Below are 20,952 nucleotides of genomic sequence, written 5' to 3'. Positions count from 1 at the left end.
CTCTATTACAGAGTAGTGCCCGAAATAGATCTGAAAATATGTGACGATCGATTGAGACTGAAGTGTTGAAGTGTAAATGTAGAAGTCGGAGATCACAGCTTTCTTGATAATGAAGGGCAACAACAGGATTCAAACGCATGAGCTAATTTCAGATCTCGCGGACGCGTCATAAGGAAGACAGCGGGGGTGTCAAGACTCACTTCTCATCGAGAAGCTGTAAACAGTCTGATTCGTTTCTTTTATTGAAGGTGATTGAACTTCTTATGATGACAAGGACCTGTGCAGAGAGCTGACATCAAAAACAAAAAATAACATGCAGGGTTATATCACTTTGTTGAAGTGTCCAGCAAGGCCCTCGACAAGTTCAAACTCAGCAGGAGTTTTTTTTTTTTTTCTTACCTCCAATTTTAGTCGCGCAAACTTTTGGCTGTACATGGAGACTTAATGAAGCAGGAAAGAAAACCCCCTTACAGCACTTCAGATAATAACCACAGCTTTTATCACAGCTGGTTTCTACAGAAGTGGACAAGTCTGGAATATAACCTTGCCCTTATGTCCAACATCTTAAATACTCCATTATATCATCTTGAACGCCACACTCATCCACAGACAATTCACAGTGCCTTTAATGGCTCCCATAATGACAGGGCCACATCCATCCATTTTAATGCCTCTCTCATTTTCCCATTCATTTCAGCACACAGTAATCCTGCAGAGCCAAATGTAACTGATACTGCAATATAAAGCAAACGTGCCACAGTGTGCTGAGGAATGAAGACATGGTCGGCTATGTGACAGAGATGTTTTAGGATTGATGGATGGATTATGTTTTATGCACAGTGGACTGGTTATTTACATTTAGAAATCAATCAATTCAAATGTGAGATTTGACACTTGCTGTCAAGAAACATAAAATGGAGAGAGTTGGAGAAAGTGATAGCGTGCGCTGCGTGCGTGTTGGAGCCGCGGAAGCTGAACGCTGCCCTCCTTCTTCCTCACCTCCAAAGACAGACGTGTTTGCTTTTCAGAGAGAAACTTTGTGTTCGTTTACATTGAGATAAATTGTTGTTGTCAGTGAGAGTAGCCTTTTCCTTTGATTAATCCTTCTCCTGTTTTTCTGCTCTGGAAGTTAGGCAAGCCTTAATTTTCTTTTCTTTATTTTATTTGAGCTACGGTACTTTGGGTTTTTGAATTAGATGTTATGTTCATTATTTCGACCAGCGCTCTCCCTGAAGTTTAATCAATTTTGAAATAAATATTGTGAACTGAACATTCGTTTATTTGTAATTCACTCCTGGGAGTAAGGAAGGAGAGGGTCACTTTCATGACACGGCTGGTTTCCCTGGGCTGGCTGTAACATAATGACAAAAACTTTGCCTATATAATCACAACAAATGTGCCGTTTAATAGTGTTGCCGCTGATTACCTTTAATCATGTGCTCTCTCTTTCAGCAGCTCTTTGTCTGAATATATGGCAGGACATATTGTAAAGGATACAGTATCAGGAGTTCTTGATCAAGGACATATTGTAAAGGATAAAGTATCAGGAGTTCTTGATCAGTCGGTCTTGGGAGCTTGGATTGCAGGTAATAATAATCCTTATCTGCTGTCAGGCAGGGAGCCACATCTGATGGTGAAGATAATCACAGGATGCAGAGAACAACAAACAAAAAGTGAAATAAGTTGAGGTGGCGGATGGTCTCTTGAGGGATCTCCTCCCAGACCTGAACAAAAGCATCCGCCACCTCCTGGACAGTCTGTGGTGCATCGTGGTGTTGGTGGATGGAGTGAGACATGATGTCCCAGATGTGCTCGTTTGGATTCAGGTCTGGGGAACGGACGGGCCGGTCCATAGCATCAATGCCTTCATCTAGCAGGAACTGCTGACACTCTCCAGCCACATGAGGTCTAGCATTGTCTTGCATTAAGAGGAACCCAGGACCAACCGCACCAGCAGGGGTCTGAGGATCTCATCTGGGTTCCTAATGGTAGTCAGGCTACCGCTAACGAGAACATGGAGGGCTGTGCACCCTCAAAAGAAATGCCACCCCACACCATTACTGATCCACCGCCAAACCGGTCAATCTGGAGGATGTTGCAGGCAGCAGAACGTTGTCCACGGCGTCTCCAGACTCTGTCACGTCTGTCACATGGGCTCAGTGTGAACCTGCTTTCATCTGTGAAGAGCACAGGGCACCAGTGGAGTCTGTTTCTGACCGTTTGAGCAGACAAATTTGTGGCCTGCTGGAGGTCATTTTGCAGGGCTCTGCCAGTGCTCCTCCCGTTCCACCTTGCACAAAGGTGGAGGTAGCAGTCCTGCTGCCCTCCTACTGCCTTCTCCACGTCTCCTGATGTACTGGCCTGTGTCCTGGTGACTCCTCCATGCTCTGGACACTACGTTGACAGACACAGCAAACCTTCCTGCCACAGCTCGCATTGCTGTGCCATGCTGGATGAGCTGCACTACCTGAGCCACTTGTGTCCGTTGTAGACTCCGTCTCATGCTATCACAAGAGTGAACGCACCGCTAGCATTCAAAAGTGACCTAAACATCAGGCAGAAAGCATCGGAACAGAGATGTGGTCTGGGGTCACCACCTGCAGAACCACTCCTTTATCGGGGGTGTCTCGCGAACTGCCCATAATTTCCAACTTTTTATCAGTCATTATTCTCGAATAGAAGTACCTGTACTACGAGTGGTGAGCGACAGTGGTAAGAAGCATTCTTCTCTTTTCACAACAGTGTATTTATCTGCATTCAGGTCCCATAAAGGTCCCATATTCTGCTTTTTTCTGGGGTTTTTTTCTCCAGGTGACTCGTGCACAGTTAGGCACATCTAAAAGGGTCGGGACATATCTGAAAACAAATCCAAACGACTGACTGAATTATGAGAGGCGTTCAGGCAACCAATCAGATCAGACCTCGCACACATGGGGGAGCCTGTTTTTTTTGTTATTCCTACTTTGTGACTGATCCTGGGCGTTAAAAATACAGGCAGAGGAGCGCAGGGAGCGGCAACAAACATCAGCGCTTGTGTATTTACTTCAGTAGACCCATAACATAAATAGATAAATGAACCCCAAAAAGGGCATAAAATCGGACCTTTAAAGTCAAGTCTCTGCTCCACATGAAAAGATCAGCACACATTGTGTGGCTGCGAGGGTGGGCGTGAGTATAAACAAGCAATCAGCATTGTCAGGAAAACAAATTCATCAAAGACAACATCCTGACATCAACAACAACAAACAGCTTTGTAAAAAAACCCAAATGAATTACAATCTTACTCCAGAGTTTTGAACAACTAAAATTGGAGACTTTGCTCAGACATACAGTATATTATCATGAAGCATGTTTTTAAGTCACTGAAGACGCACACAGCCAATATCTTTATACCTTTCACATGAAAGCATGCTTGCTTGCTTCTGTGTAATGTTTCTTACATTTGGCCCCTGGTCTGACTCTCACTGCTGTATGTTGGGGTACCACAGTATTAGGCTTATAGGTTTGGCACACTTCATTTTAGCAGCTTGGATGGAAGTGTTGAAACAGACATAATCTGTCACAGAAAGGCCCCATGTGTACCTTCACTGATATAGCCAAGCTAAGCTTGACTCTTGGGGCTCTTCCTGGCTGCTATTTATCCCCTGCATGATTACTTAATGGTGCATTACCTACCTGTAGCCATTGTGTGAGCCGCTTTCTTAATCATGAGAGAGGGGAACGGTGAACTTGTCCTCCAAGGCAAGCGATAAGACTTTCATGGGATGCCCATGTATTTTCCTGAATAGTCTAAAATATTCATTTTATTTCAAGTGTAAACACCAGCTTTACATTAGTATTTTGAATTCTGAGCGTCTCATATTTTTCTCTTTCTGAGCCTGAGGGGTTTTTAACAGGGTGCACCATTTTGAGCTGAGGACTTTCATCAATGACTGCATCTCAGTCGTCACATACAGTTTGAATGTTTTCTACAGTTTCACCTCTTACTGATGATCTTTTGATAACATTACAGTGTATTGCATACATAAAGCCTGTGATGCAATGCTACAGTGTTTTCTCTGTCAGATGAAGCTGGTCTGAAAGCATCATCGGGCTTCAAGGAACTTATAAAGCGAGGGTCTTTAATTAAAATACAACCCGGTCCGGTTTGAAAAAATGTCCAGAGCATCATGTGTTATGATTCAGTATCATATATTTAAAAGGAGCCTCTGAGTTTAAAGGAATTCATTAAAGTTCAGTTCAGTTGTATTACAACATTTATCATAATCTAGAGGCTACTCTAAAAAAGACATGAAAATAATAACATAATAATGATAAAAGGCAGACTTTAACATTTTTAAGAAAGCCTAATGGAAAAACTAAATTAAAGAAAGTCTGTGTGTTTTCTTCTCTACCTTTAGGTACAGTTCAAACTCAATATTATAAAAAAAATTGCACATTTTTATTAAATTATTTATGTCCCTCTCATATCCCACTCTCACATGTTTAGTGGGAAAAATGAGTTCCAGCTGGACCGCTTTAAAACTTGAGCTGAGTTGTTTCAAGTGAACCCTCGATCCTTCATATTTTGTGACGATCTACTACTGGATCGGACCCAAAAGCATAACTCTCAAGCCAGGTTCAAACAAGTGTCCAATTTAATAAACAATTAAGTGACAGTGAGGGGGAGGGGGTGATGCATCCAGGGATCCCAACGGTGAGGTGAACACTCGGTCCGAGTGTGATGTGAGTCTCCAATCCCGTGGTGAAGTTCCTCCTAAGAATATCAGCAGGCAGTGAGCAGATAGTGAAGAACACACACGAATCCAAAAACGACGATCTGAAGTGGGGAAGCACAGAGGGGTTAGTACCCAGCTTAACCAAGCTAGATGAAAAAATACAAAAAGGCCGTGATCCACAAAACACTACTACCACACTGGTAGACGCAACGATCTGGCACCGAGGCAGAGGAATCCCAGGTTTAAGTGCAGCCAGGGTTGATGAGAAGATTAGGTACACCTGGTGCAGCCAGCACCCAGTTAGCCACGCCTACAGCCACACACACAGAGACTAACATGGGAAAGAAACATGAGGATCACAGACAGGGAATACAAACAACACAACGGGGAAGGAGGGACCTGCCATGATGGGATCATGACATATTTGGCTCTTATTTCATTGATTGTCTGATTGATTGGGATTGTTCTGAAACACAGGCACACTGTTTTAAACTGCCCTTGCGAAGCATTCTTGATAAAAAAAAGTATTTAGAGTTCTTTTTTTCCATTCACTTTTGGAGCGCACCATGGCTAAACATGTCCCCCTGTTTTGATCGACAGATAGAGATTTATAGATACTTTATTGATCCCGAGGGAAATTCAAGCCGTAGTTATCTGTCATTTCAGTCCCTGACCTGGTGCTTTGCATTGCGGGAAACACTAAGCAAGAACATTGGTCTACTCCCCAGTTCACATGAGCTCAAATACACGCCACTAAAAACAACAAGATGTTCCACCTTAAAGTCATTATCTAATAATACAATAACTTCAAAAAAGAGAATGGAGTCTACCATGTTTTCACAGAGCACCACTGTTGTCTGTTTTCAGCACTTTGTTACTTAAGCAACGAGCCCCCAAATCCATCACACACATCGGTAAAAAAAAAAAAAAAAGCAAGTTAGCTGGTCTCTGAATTGTTTGTTTGTTTTTCAGTCTGAGCTGAGGCTCAGAGACTGAAGAGGACTGCTGATGAAGCTAAGACATACACAGAGCTGCACGGTCGATGGTTAGAACTTATAGATAGTGGATAGATAGATAGATCACCTGCTTCGCCACCCTCTGCTTGTCAGCAAATGCACGCCTTCTACAAGAGGAAGGCGTAACAACACTTTGTGTGTTTTACTCAACAACGTTACTTTAGAGCCATAAAACCTTTTCCACCAGAAACCGCCATCAGTTCTGTCGACCTCTGACCTCTATACCTTCCAATCAATGCTTGCTAACGATTCACAGATTAGATGTAGAAGTGGATTTTGACAGGCAACTTTAACCAACAAAGGTTTGATGGCGCACACTGACTTTCACATTCTTATCTCAGGGTGGTGAAGTGTTTTTCATTCTTACAAGAATGATACAACATGTTATGTATTTTTAACTGCATTAGTGTTTCCATAAAAAGTTAGACATATAATAGAAGTTCCAACTGGAGCAAATGTTCGACGTTAGTATGAATCAGTTGAGCCTGAAAAACAAGGTTACATATCTGTACTTAAATATTACATAGAATTAAGTACTTATATCAGCCTTCATCTCATTCATGCATTTACCTTCTCTGGAATGCTCTTAGCTTCTGCATCAAAACTCATTTCACCAATTTTGTCTATTCAAACATGAAAACGCTGCCTGAAAGGCTGACTCTCCAAAAACTCTTATCATATCTGCCCAATTTAAGTGTCTCTACAAAAGTTTCACATGGACTAAAAGTGCCTTTCAGATTGGCTTTTGAGATCTTATTGATTACTTTAAAAAGAGACGTAAACATGGCGTACGTGACTGACCTTTTAAATCCCAGAGCAGTTACTACAGCCTGAGGTGCTAAGGCAGAAAATTGCTTTCAGTCGACACTCAAGAGGGGAGTTTCTCACTGTGGGAGTCCTTGTAATTGTACACCATGTTCATAAATGACTCTGTAATTAAGTAATTATTCAAAACCTTTGTAAAGAAAACTGTACAAGGCTCACTGAACCTCTTGAAGGGTTTTGTTTCAAACACGTTTTGTCAGATGATGAAGAATGCTTAATGGTTAAATAGAAGTTATTTCATACAAACTTTTGAGTTGATAAGGCAACGTGGTAGCACAGCTGCCTCATGACATAGTGATAAGACAGAGAGCAAAAACAAGCATTCAATAGAGGTTGTGTTCCTTTCATAATCAATGCATGCAGACGATGCATTCTAAATGTACAGCTCACACCAGGCAGGGTGTGAAATGTCAAGTCCAAAAATCAGTGAGCCCAAAAAACATCCACTAAACAAATAACCCCCTCCCCCCAAAAAATAAAAAAATAAAATAAATACATATAAATGAGGGATACTAAGGGGCGTGTCCGAGGCTGCAGAGTTTCATACTATCCATACAGAGTCACATTGGGTAATGCTTTCTGAATTTATAGTGGGCAATGTGTGCAAAGTGCCAGAATGTATATCAACTGGCCAGCCAGCAAGCTGCGTACAACTGTGTGTGTGTGTGTGTGCATGGTTTTATTCATCATTTTCAGTCATGTTTATGCAACACATTTAGCCAGAGCTTCAATCATTTAAGGATTTTAGAAAAAATACAACTTTAAAAAAAAAAAAGGTTGCTTGACTGAGATTTATCTGGTGAAGATACATTGGTAGATGATAGTGTTTTATGTAGCAGTGATCTTTCAGCCTTTGGTTTATCATGCTTATAAATAATATGTGAATCATCAGTCCAATTCAAAGAACTCTCTTATCAGTGAACTTGTGAAAATGAAAATACAAATTCAAAGTAAGGCCAAACACACACAATAGTTAAGGTAGCAGAAATCTTCCTAAAAAAGAAGTGACATGTCTGCTGCCTGAATGAATGAGTGTCTGTATTAGTTGTGTGGCTGAACAAATTGTAGTGTGTCTTATGTTTAGTCAGACTGAAGGAAGTTTTTCGCTGCCAGACAAAATGAAAAATAAAAATAAATGCAAACAAGAGCAACCCACGAAAGGCCGTAGGATATGACTGTTCCCTTTCACCTTCACCAACATTAAATAAGTCAAAAAACATAAATCCATCAAAAGTGGACTCCCAGGCTCATCACACGAAACAAACAAGAAGCAGAAAACTTTATTAAAATCATTGAAAGTTCAACAGGAAGCAAGAGCTGCTGTTAAGACTTTATTGACAGCTCTGCTTCCTGTTTATTAGCTTTTCCAGGATCGGTCTGGATAAAAGTGAGCAATGGGAACAAACATGGGGATTTCTAGAGTGATATGAAGGTCAGCCACCAGTTGGAGCCTTTAACAACAGTGGTAGAATAAAGTGGCAGCCTAAATGTTGATGCGTCTACAGCATACTAATACCTTGTGGTCATCTTTTGTATTTGTGTTTCAAAAAAAAGGACGCTAATCACTGATTTTATAATAAGTCTAATGTGCTGTGTAGATATTCTGATCAACCTGGAGAAATGTCAAAGCCATGGTCCATAAACATGTTTTTATGACATGAAAAAAAATCCATCCATATTTGTCGATACATTTACTTACTGACAAGTAAATGTACCTGTTGAAATATAAAAATGTGTTGTTGGCATAGATTATATTTCTCTGAGGGAACCTTCACAAAGGATTAAAAAAGTTTTCTATCTGTTGACACCCCCCATTGGTTACCAAGGTTTGAGTAGAGGCTAAAGGCGTGAAGAAACCCGTCTCACACCTTTTTTTCAATGCAATAAGAGATACTGAAGCAGGTTTTTGTACCAGCCTGTTGACACGTTTTAATATGGAGCCTCGTGCTGTTTTCTGGAATGTTAAATCATTCACTTACCAAAGCAGATCCTCCACATGTTTATGATGATTACCCTGTTTGGGAAAGTCCCTTTATTTGCATCTTCCTGAGAGTTTGATGGAAAACATGCATGGAACTCTAATATCTGTCTTCTCCTCTAAAAGAAGAGGACAGACTGAAAACCAGAAGATTCTAACATGGCTGTCTAAAACTTGTAAGGCTCTAACGTTGATGATCATTTGCTATTTTTAATAATCACAACAAAAATCACAATCAATGTATCTGCACTATACTTCTTATTACTTATTACTTACTTACTTATGAGCTAAGACTCTGGTGACAAAAGTAAATTTCCGGTGATATTTGGTATCAGATGTTTACAAGTCTTTGAATAGCTGGAGAAAAAAAAACCTGTTCTTCCTCGACCATATTCGTTTTTTTCGTGTCTTGGTGGTATTATTATTGTGTTTTACCTGTGGCAAACATAATGTAATGTATAGTACAACTTTCAGAGGAGATGTCTGTTTGTTTCACTTCAGAGTCTCTCAAACTAAAACTAAGCGGTCCCTTCACCTCCCCGTCCTCCCTTCACCATCCCTTAGTGTTTGGACAAGGTGAAACTTTTTCTACACCTGATCTCCATTCAGATTCTCAGTCCTAAGTTCATTCTGATATTTTTCTTTGAAGTATTTTACACCATAAAAACTATTTTCTTTGGTTTGGAAAGTGGTTTTTTTCACCTTGAATTGCGTTCTTGTGACAAAACTTTACGCCTCTAGTAACAGCGTCTCGGAGTGGTCTCTCTGTCCTCCCGTGGTGGCAGAGCGAAAGGTCGGACAGGATGGGGATCACATAAATGGATCTTTATTGCAGCTGATGAGTGAGGCATTAACAAGCTGAAGGAATCACTATCCAGCATGAATACAGAGCTGAGAGCAGCAGCCCAGAGGGACTTTGACTTCACTCGATATATTTAGTTAAGATGTTTGAAATGTCACGTATACCTTTTGAACTTTTCAAATTAACGTTGGGTGCAAAACTATAAATGACATTTATCTGCTTTCACTTGTGTGTCCTCCTTCTTATGGAAGGAGTTAGCCTTTAGTCATCACAAAGTTTTAGAAAACACAGTCATGTGAATTTTCAGTAACGGCTTTATTAAATTAGTGCAAAAGACAGACATAACTCATTCAAAATGTCATCTTTTTCTTTACGGTGGTCTTCCACACAGGCTACCTTCTTTTAATGAGCACGAGAGAAAACAAAGCAAAACTATCCACCAAAACCACAGCCTTCAATTTCTTCGAACACATCTTCTTTGTGACACATGGAGAGAGGGAGAGAGAGAGAGAGAGAGAGAACAGTATCAGGGCAAGATGAAGCAAAACACATGGCAGCTACCAAAGCAAGACTTCTGTTCTGTAATGAACCACAGCTTTCCAAATAATAGTAAAAAAACAAAACCATAAAAAGATGTTACAGTAAAAGTCAACACATCGATAGCATTAGAAAGAGTGCCTAAAATTCACAAAAAAGTTCCCCCCTTTTTATTTACTCACTGAGTGGGCGACAAAAAAAAACTTGCAATCAAAGTACATAAGTTAATCAATACTGTATATTTATACACTGGTAAAAAATAAAATATTTATATAATAGTTTTTTTTTTTTTAGGTTTACACCGTTACTATAAAGATATACAGTTTTCCACTCCATGACAACTAACGCAATAAAACAGAAGCAAATCGAAGAAAGGACTCCAGAAAGATTCTGGCTTTTGAAGGCTTATGGCTACCACCTTGTCCTAAAAGACCACAACCACTGCAGACAAAGAAACACGCTCTGTTCACTCCGCTGAAAGAAGGAAACAAGATCAAACACGAGGAAAGAAAAGAACACATCAAAAAGTCAATGCTCCCCGACCAGGACAGTAGCTCAGCCTTCGCAGTGTTCCCGGGCCCACCCAGAGACGGAGAGGGGTCGATAGATGGAGGGGGAGGCAGGGAGAGAGAGGCGGGTGGAGAGGTGGACGATGTATGGAGAGGGTAAAGAAAGGATGGTTAGTGCACAGGGAGAAAGAAAAATAAAACAAATAGAGGTAGCTATGGCAGGAGAAAGAGCGACGGAGGAGTCAAAGAAAGAATGAAGTGAAGATAAAGAGCAGAGGATAAAGGTGAGGTTTAATGTGGAATTGATTTATAGCTTTTGTTCTGTTACAATATCAATAGACATGTTGTTTCAAGTATCTCCTACGATGTGGCGTGTTGCCATGAAATCTGCTAACACGACGTTTGTCTGCCAGTGTGACCAAAATGGAGCACAATAAAAACACACAAGCAAATGGAATAATTGATGGCAAAGAAGGTGTAAAGAGGATGGAAGAAGACAAACATGACATTTGTTATTAAGTACAGAAGATGTAAGATAAGATGACCTATATTTGGGAAGGACAGATGCAACAAGGAAAAGGAAGATGAAGAGGAGACGAGAGTGCCAGGAGGAGAGAAAAAAAACGCAGAGTGGTTCTGTACAGCAGTTACTCCTGTGGGGATTGTGTGTTCTATTTTCTCGATTGATTTGTTGGAGTGAGAAAGCTTCTTCTCGCTTCTTCATCTTCTTTTTTCTTCGTCTTCTTCTCTCCTTAGCCTGGGTTGCGTGAGGGAGATAAGTCGTTGCTTTTCAGTGTTGCAAAAAAGAACTACGAGAGGTTTCAGCAGAATCTACAGGCCTGGTGGGAGAGGAGACAGGAGAGGAAGGGGAAAGGAGGAAGGGAGGAAGGGGAGGGGAAAGAAAGAAAGGAGACAAGAGAAAAGACTGTAAAGTCAAGGTCATCACTGGCACAGATCAATTGCAATCAATTAAACAGCACAGGTGATGGTAAAGCATTGTTAAAGTCTGAGGAAGGTCAGAAAAGGGTTGTAATAGTTCCTCTAAGTCAAGCTTATGACGGTATAACGATTAAACAATCAGCTTCGATGTGACAATCCAGACAAACCTCTGAAACCTCTTAGCAACACTGTCGATAAATTACTCAATAAGGCTAAACGCAAGAACCTTCAGAAAAACCTAAAAAAAAAAGATAATCTCCCTAGAGCAACACTTTTGGGCAGGTCCACTGTTTTTAGTTTTGCAAGCAAGGGAGTGATTTCTACTGTGAAAACTCAGAGGGAACTCAATGCATTTACAGAGACACACACCAAAACAGCGTTCTGAGAGAGCTGGTTGATACAGGGTCACAGACCTTTGGACCAAAGCACAGCACAGATGTTTCATTTAGACCACAGGGGACTGTTTGAAAAGGTGGAAAAAGGGTACGATAAGTCCTCTTTAACAGAACCAGAGACCATATCGTAGACCATGAAATGGAATGGACATGAATGAATTGGACAACAAGGTCAGAAGTAAAACGTGACGAAAGGTAATACACATGGTATTGTGGTTTATTCAGAATTTTCACAGGAACCCAAAGGAGAGAGGGGGCAGATATTGGTCTTAATAAGGTGGAAGCTGCATTTTAATCAACTGTAAATGATTTAGAGATGTTTGCTTCTGCGTCGCCTTCCCATCCAGAGGAATTAGTTAAGGCACTTCAGGCATCTTAGACTGCCTACTGGGGGATCCCTTTGGAGGTTTTCCCAACATGCCCAGTTGGGAGGAAACGCAGGAGTAGACACAGAGCTCGATGGAGGGATTATACAGTGTATCACCTCAAGTTTTTGAATGTCTCGGATACCCGAGGAGGAGCTGAAATATTGCTGGGGAAAGTTGTTTGGGTTGACTTACTTAACCTGCTGCTATGTGACCCCATCCCAGAATAGAGTAGAAGAACAGATAGATAGATTGATGGATTTTTTTTTTAATGATATGAAGAAAGAAACATAATTTAGGAGTGAAATGAAACCCAAAAACATGTGTGAAGTTTCTTGTTCTAAATCCAGTCTAATCATGTATTTGACCATGCCTATAAACTCCTTTATTTCAGCCCAGCTTAGAACAGGCTGTTTCTGTGTCTGTATCTTTAAATATGTAAATGAGCTGTGTCCGACCACGCCCCCTCTCTAGAAGGGCTCTGGCTTTCTCACTCCATGTCCTATTGTTTATGGTGAGCAGGCAGACTCAGAGGGAAGAACAAACACCTAGCTGTGGGAGTGTCACCCACCTGGGGGAGGGGCTACTGCCATTTGTGATGTCATGAAGGGAATATCTCCAAACGGCCTGTTTGAGCACACATTTTTTTTAAAGTGGAGCAGAGAAAAGACGGAGAGGATGGACTTTTCCTCTAAAGGTGGGTTTGTAGACAGACTACAGACACATTAGTGCTAGAAAAACATGGTAAAGTGTATTTTATATAATATGTGACCTTTAAATCGTGGATGGCAGCTAAACAATCACAAAGACAGTACATTTTCTTTAGGTTGTTGGGTTTTTCTGAGAAATATATCAAAGTATCATCTGCCGAAAAGGGATATGATGCATCATGAAAACAAACGTGAGAATAGTCTGTTTAAATTCACACAACATTAAGCTAGCTTCAAAGCACCAAGGAAAATATGAAAGTTTTCATCTGTAAACCTTTAGGTCTGATCTGTTCTGAAAAAGATATTTAACATTTAGAGGATCTTTCGTTTGAATGAGTTTCACAAAATATCCCCGGGTAGGAGAAGTTTCCCCGTAATGTGACAGTTTGTTTCGTCAGTCTAGCAGAATTGCTTACAACGAGCTGGTTCGAAATTTGATACAACAAACACGTAATAAATACACACAGCAGGTACTTGTAGTCACACACAAACACACACATACGCGCGCGCACACACACACACACACACACACCAAAATGAAATGTGAGAGTTTATTGATTGCCTCTCTGCCAGCCATCTCATCTAAGTCTGCTCTCTATTTCTGACATGTTGGGAGACGGCTGCGCATTCAACAGAAACCCTCCTCGCTCCTGCTTGCCATTTTGCTCAATCTGCCTCCTCTTTTTCTCTCCTTGTCTCCCTTTTTTATTCGTTATCTGATAGGAGTAGATTGGATAGCGCACCGTGGGCCTCTCCAATGTACTTTATTTCCACTTTAGGACAAAGTGGGAGTCAAATAGTCAAATAGATTTTGAAAAATATTAAAATGGTAACACAGGTAGGGCCAGAGGCTTCCATACTGTTCACTGTGGGTTCAGGAAAAGGTCACTCTTGGTTTATTAAATTCAAATTTTTGCAGGGGATATGAGCTCAACGTTTTATTTACTGCATACTTCACAAGTGCACTCCGGAGAGAGCAGGGGGCAGATCCAGGTCATTCACATTAACTCAACCTTTTGCTTCTGCAAAAAATATTCAAACTTAAATTGAAATTGCTGTGATACAGTCATTCATTATGTAGTTTAATAAGGACCTGCTTATTAATGCAATTTCAACGGTTGGGTGTAATTCACACCATGATATTTTTTGTATTGTTTTTGTTGTTGTTATAGTTCTTATATGCTCCAGGCAGCACTCCTTTAATAACTCAATGAATATAATATTTTGTTAACTCAGAGTTATAACCCAAATTAAAAAGGGTCACACACATTACAAAGCAGCCCTCAAGCTGGCAGAGGTCGTGAATATTTTCAAACACCTTACTGACACTTGATAAATTACAAGTACAAGTAAAGTTTAATTGTTGATGAACAAGAAAATAAAATGTAACCGAAAGAACTAAACAGTGACTATCTTAAGATCATATTTACTAGAAAATTGTGTTACTTTGTTTTTGTTGATAAAGATCAGAGGTGCCGACATTAATACTTTATTAACAGATATGTATAAAGCAATGTTTGCTTTCTTAAAAGGTATCATCAAAGGAAGAATGTGCGACATTTTACACATAAATACATCAGAAATCCAGTCTATCCTTTGTAAATGTGCCCTGACTGTGTACAGTGAGTGAGAAGCTCGAGTCTCGCTGGCTGTGTTGTTGTCAGGGCTGTGTTTACATGAACGGGATGGCCAACTCATTTCCTTGTGTCTAAAAGCTGCTTTAGTAAAGGACAAGAAAGAAGAAAAATACACTCAACGCCTATTTGGGTGCCACGTCAACATTTTAAGATCACAATCCTTCTGTGTAACACGCACTGTTACATGCAATGTGAAGCTACAAGCTAACTAAATTGTGCTAACATTAGCCCGCTAATACTATAAAGCAGGCCACAGGCAATTGCAGCTCGAGCCTCAATCAGAATTTTTCGCCGCTTGATCTGAAGAATCCAGAATCTGAAGTTAGAAAGAGGACGTACTGTTGTCAGAGAAGCTTCAACACAGCATGTTTCTTTCATGTCTGAATAAAGTAAGGACACTATTATTTAATTCAGTTCATATCTAACATATTGCTCCTTTAAACCAGCACTCCTCAGCACTCAGATGCTGTGGTTACTGTGAAGAGCAGATCAGGTGCACCTTAAGCATTCTGCCTTACTTAACAGGCTTACCTTTAAGCCCTGCCTTTTACTGCTAATCTAGCGAAATGCATGTGGCAAAATGTGGTGTAAAACAACCAATTTGTAGGTGGCAATTTGTCATAGCTGGTGTTGTTTGTAAAAGGTTTACTGTTGCATTATGCTTTCTGCATTCATATTGTGAGAGCATGAGTGGGTTGCACAGCTGCTCTCCCTGTGGTGGTTACAGTTCCTGTGTGCTCGGTTTAATAAGTTGGCTGTCTCTGTCAGTCGGACAAACTCAGCCTGCGTTTCGACAGTTGACATGCCAATATATCTCTGTCTGCTTTCTGTCTCCATCGTACCCCAATCTCTGCCTCTCTTTCTCTCTCTCTCTCTCTCTCTCTCTCTCTCCCGCGCTCCACATCTCTCTTTCTCTGAATGAGATTAGGGAGCAGACTTGAGGAATGCAAACTATAATTTTGCCAGACACTCGAATGAATTGGTCTGTACTCTTCAAAAAATTCTGAAGCGATCGAAACGTGCCTGAATAGGGGTGAATATCTAATAAAATAGAGGGTATGGAAAGGGTGAGGTGGGGGCCGATTGATTTTCTTTTCTCTATTGTTTTTCTTTCAATGCCCTGCTCGTATAACGCTCACCCCACCAAAAGGAAATAAAAGTGGAGAACCACTCAAAGGCACTCGAGACTTAGATATTGGATTTTGCAAATCTAATGAGACTCCTGCAGCCCTGTTTCACCTGACATGAAGAACTGGATATAAAAGAGGAAACTCTGCCCCTCTGGCTAAAAAGTCAAGGCCCCGACATAAAAATACTTTGCTGAATCAATTCAACTCCGCTCGGGCACAGAAACAGGCTGTGAACTCAGAGGTCAGGAACAGATGAAAGAGAGAATTATGTCTGAGGGAAGAAGAGGAGAGAGAGAGAGAGAGAGAGAGAGAGAGAGAGAGAGAGAGATGGATGAACAGGACGTATAGTTACTAAGCCAGAGGTTGGTTGGATTATAAATGAGTCACTTTATGTTACGGCCAGTAGAATTAGCCTTAACAACACTCTCCAGAGACTCACATGAGAAGGATCTGACTTCACATTGCTTTAAAATGTTGCTGTGGTTGTGGATATATACATATATAGCATATATATAAAAAACTCTAACATTAATAAACCTAGTTCTCTTTTTTTGTCCTCTGCTTGAAAAAGGTTGCACACAAACAGTATACTTACTTTTCATTCCTGTGGATATATACAAACAATCCTCCCTCACAATCTCCTGGATGAAAAACTGCTTCCTATTCCAGATAATGAATCAATTTCCATTTCACAACACCACAGAAAAGGTAGGTAGAAACATTTTTGCTTGATTTTCTTCTTTTGCATAGTATCTGAATGACCCAGTAGACTATCACAGCCCTTCACTGATGTTGACATGTCTTACCATCCCCACTTATTGAAAATCTCTCTGGGTAAAAGCGGCGGCTTAATGCGTAAAATGTAAATTTAACAAGCTGCAGGAAGCGAGGAAGAATCAAACAGGACACTGAATGGAACAGTAACCATTTCCAGCCCTGCTAATTGCTGGGAGGAGAGGAAGCTGTCAGCTGATTAGCCCAGGTGTCACGGCTGTTCGACAAAAAACGCCAGCGTCGCAGCATGAAGAAGAAAAATTATATAGGAAGACAAGGAAAAGCTAATGAAAGCTAATAAGCCTCACCTATGCAGAGTGCAATGATGATGGAGTTAACTGTGCTGATAATTTCACTACCAGTAAGTGTGAGCAGACAACTTCAACCTTAAAGCCGTCATTAAGAACACAACTCTGTGGCTGCGTCCGTAATCTGCTTCACTTTCAGCAGCCGGCGAGTTAGTGAGTACAGTGTCCCAAATGTTTTTTTAATTTTGCTGAGTGAGTGCGCTACATAGTCCACTACATACACTGTACACGAAAGGAGCTTGGGTTGCTAATGGCACATTTAAAAATGAGTTTTTTTCCACATTTGAGTCGTGCTGTAAATACACTAAGCACACGATCAACGTCATGTTTTTTTTAAAAGTTGGCTGCATTTCAGTGAAATAAAACACTGAACTAGCCAATGAGACAGGAAATATCCAGGTCGCAGAACGAGGCCACATTTCAAAAGCTATAAGTTCATTTGACGAATGTCATTGATGAAAAAGGACTGCAGGAGGGATTTAAGGGTATCTATACACAACCATATCAGAGGGTAGAAATCCCACAATTATGCTTCCTTCCTCTATTGGAAACTTGTACTTTCTGTTTGTATAAATTTTTGGCTAAATCATCCGTGTTTATCACTACATAACTGCTAAACAGATGTACCAGCAAATGGAGCCACAATTCATTCATAATAGATAAAGTCGAACATGGGTGCAGTCTGTTCTAACAACTTTTTATTCATCAACCATTTATGAAGTCTCTCAGCATAACTCGCTAATGATCCACAAATAATTCATACGTCTTCAGAGCTAAATGTGCTGTGTTCGGGATTACTCAAAAACTTAAATATACTGTTTGTTTTGACTCGAGGAAATGCTGTAACGTTTGAGCTGTTTGCGAACCATATTGAAGACATTCATGTGTCGACCTGATGAAGTTACTCGTCGTCCCGTGTCTAATAAATAGCTCAGGGTGTTGAGATCTTCATTACTGCGCGGTGACATCTTAGTCGGTTAAAGCCTTTGTATGTAGAAACGACAACTCTTATGAATACTCCTCAGTACATATCTTAGTTCAAAGATCAGAAAGCCTTCACAGCGTGATCTGAGGGCTGAAACAAGCTGTGGCACTGCACACATCACTCCCGGCACGAGGTCTTCAAAGGATGCTGTGAAAAAGCCCTGTTTTTACAAGAGTAAATAAGCCCCTAAACATCCTGTCTCTATAGCTGGGAGGATTAGTGTGGAGCAGAAAGAAGAGGAAAAGTAGCTGTCGGAGCAAAGCGAGGGATCAGAGAAGAGAAATAGTGTGGACTAAACCCCCCGAGGATGGAGGTAAATTAGCGGCATCTGGGCTGGGAGTTGTTTGTTGTGTTTAATGGTAAATGCTTTGTTTTTACTCCTCCCTCCCTCCCTCCCTCTCGTCCCCTCCTTTAGTCTTTGGATTACTCTTGTTGAAATTAGAAAAGGAACACAGAGGGTAGCGTTTCTCTGCAAACGCATTATAACTAGAGGCAAGTTAAACCCTGTAATCCTGCATGGAAAAGATTTCACCATGCCGTTTGAGCCTGAAGACCTCCTAAATTGAACACGCGAGGGTTGTTGGCACAGGAGATGAGGAGCCTCCGTTCTCTCCCATATTTTCATTTATCGCCTTATTTTCTATCCCTCATAAACTAAATTCATAACCCAGTTCTTCATTAATCAGAAAGGTCCAGCCATGTCCACGCCACCTATGTGTAAAATACACTTTATTTACATACTGTGCAACCTGGCTGACTTATTGCCTCCAGCCACACACCATCAACTGTGTGAATTTCATTTTGAGCCAGAGGGAGGCTGCTGCAGAGAGATAGGGCATGTGGTGCACAGAGTCCATCAGTGCACACAAGCACAGATAGAGGGCAGTGTGGTCATCTGCACTGGTTTGCCACCTGTGAGAAGTATTAGCAGCTCGAGCGGAGCATTCCTCCCTCTAATGACTACTAAAATTAGCAACCCTTTTCACGAGAAGTTGTCTGTTATGTGTGCGTCTGCAGAATCTGGGAGGATGAACGGACTCCACTCAGTTTGCCCAATTAGGAAGTCTTATCTCGAGTGAACAATGGATGCTTTCACGTACACATTTTGTACCCAGAATCTCACTGAGTGTCCATCTCTTATACATTTGCAGGCATTTTCCTCTGCTGCACTAAAGGATAATACCATAATTGTTCCCCGCTTTATGGTAATCAGTGTGTATGTGTGTGTGCAGAGGATGTATGTGGGAGTCTATAACACCTAGAGCACAAAAGAAAGGTTTACAACAGAGGGGACTGAAAGTAGGCTCCTGCAAAGCTCTGGGATTTAGCTGCCAATCCTGCAAGAGCAACAAAGGTCCTGTAAGCATTAGAAGACCCAGTATATGTTGGCACTCACTCATACACACACACACACACCCTCTTCTTCCTGCAGGGTTACATACATTATTTAAGGGTCTGAAAAACCACCCCAGTGCAGTGTTATATGGCTGAGAGTTAAGTCAGAAAGCCAGTGAGGACTTGAGTCTACTATTTGAAGTGTTGCTCAGACAAGAGATGCTGACGGAGTCTGTGTGGCGGTCGAGGTACACGAAGCATTTTCATCCAACTAAGAGCGATGACATCAACAGTGCAGTTCAGTACGAGGAGGATTCACAAACCACACATCGTATTTGATTACTGTGGCTTCCACTTGAGCCAAAACAGAGAGAGAAGATGATCAGTCTCTGCAAACCTAAATTATTGTGACAGTTTCCATGTAAAACATTTCTTTTTAGATGGAGTATGGTACTGAAGTACTAGTAAAAATGTTATTTTGAGTCCCTGTCTTTTGATAATTCAGAAACTACTTGAAGCAGAGATTGGAGATTTAAGGACTCTGGGAAGATTTCAAACAAAGAAAAAACATGTGGTTCTAGTTTTTCTGTTATCATCAAGGACCATATTTAATAGCATTTTGAGGATCCTTTCAGAGAGCTCCTCACTAAGGTCCATCTTTTCTGAGCACCAGCGTCTTTTTTCCATTGTTTTCAGGGAGTAAATATCATCTGCAGAAAGCAGACGGCCACCAGGAGAAAGAGCGCAGCATGTTTTTTTTCTTCCAAACACTCCTCCTTCTGAGTGCTCAAGTTTTCAAATCTATCATTATTTTTTCAGAAAAGCACTGTTGACATCACCGCCGCTCTTTTCCAAATGTGTAATATTCCCTGTACGGATCGTGTCTTGAGCTCATGTTCTTTTTGGTCCATGTCTGTTGTGGTAAAAACGATCTAAAATAAAATAAAAACATGCAGTAAAATACAATGAAGCATTGTTTGTCATACAGTGGAGCTGTTGTCATGGAGACAGGTCGTACATGCAGCGCTATTCTGTTTAGCCCTCAAACAAGTCATGCAAGCGCTCCAAGAGCAGCCAGCACCTTTCTGCCTGGAATAAACGCCAGGTGGACATGGAGCCCTATCTTAAAAATAATCTATCAAGGGGCCATAGGAATATTCTTCGAGCAACTCTGAGGGAGCAAAGACAGGACGGGAACTTTTCTCCCCGTTACCAGGTGTGACAGATTCTTCCAAAAGCTGTGATTGGTCCAAAATAGAGGGGAGAAACACCTTCTCTTGGGGATAGAATGACGGTTAAATCGATGGTCCTAATTATAGAAAGTAGTCAAACATTGTCAGAACCAAACGTCTCTGTTTAATGAATCGTACACTAGTATATAGCATAAGTACATAGCCTTCAATATATTTTAACACCTGAACACTTCTGCAGCAGCCTCCTCACTTGATAATTTATTTTTATACAACACTGCTAGTTCAGTAGTAACTGTAATTGATGTTAATATGAAGGTTTGACAGCGCTGTAATTGACAGTTTCAACAGACTCAAGTCATCACTGCTGTTTGTTTCCAGCGGCTAAATATCGTTTATTTCTGGAGGTATCGTGGTGCCTTGTTGGTTGTGAGATGTGATCGCATCTCTTAAACTCACTTTGAACTAGTGTTGTAGTCAAGACCACACCAACCAAGACCAAGACATACCCGAGACCAGAGTGCCCCGAGACTGAGTCCAGACCAAGACCAAGACCAGGAGCATAATACATATCCTGCAAATGAATTTTAGTTATCATAATGACATTAAAAAGAAGCCGATCAGCGGTGGTCTTGACTGGTCTTGATTTGAAATATGATCTGAGACCGAGACAAGACAGAGTGAAAATGCAAGATGAGACTGAGACCTTTATACAGGGTCTCTTCTTTCTCACTCAGTCCTTGTATCTAGCTATCAGCTAGCTGGAATGAAAACATGTTCAGCCCAGCGTTAGAGGTTG

General features: G+C 41.0%; 1 protein-coding gene across 1 annotated transcript in view; it reads right to left on the bottom strand.

The window, feature by feature from the left end:
- Window positions 1-9,633: 9,633 nt before the first annotated feature.
- cdh13 (cadherin 13, H-cadherin (heart)) overlaps window positions 9,634-20,952 on the bottom strand; it is a 340,521-nt gene continuing 329,202 nt past the window's right edge. Inside the window, exon 15 of the mRNA XM_079346024.1 lies at window positions 9,634-11,224. Within this exon, the coding sequence (XP_079202150.1) occupies window positions 11,217-11,224 (8 nt within the window). The 3' untranslated portion in view covers window positions 9,634-11,216. The remainder of the gene's footprint in view (window positions 11,225-20,952) is intronic.

Source organism: Symphodus melops (genome assembly GCF_947650265.1).
Source record: "Symphodus melops genome assembly, chromosome: 6".
Lineage (NCBI taxonomy): Eukaryota > Metazoa > Chordata > Actinopteri > Labriformes > Labridae > Symphodus > Symphodus melops.
The sequence above is the reverse complement of the archived record's forward strand: the minus strand, read 5'-3'. Positions and strand labels throughout refer to the sequence as shown.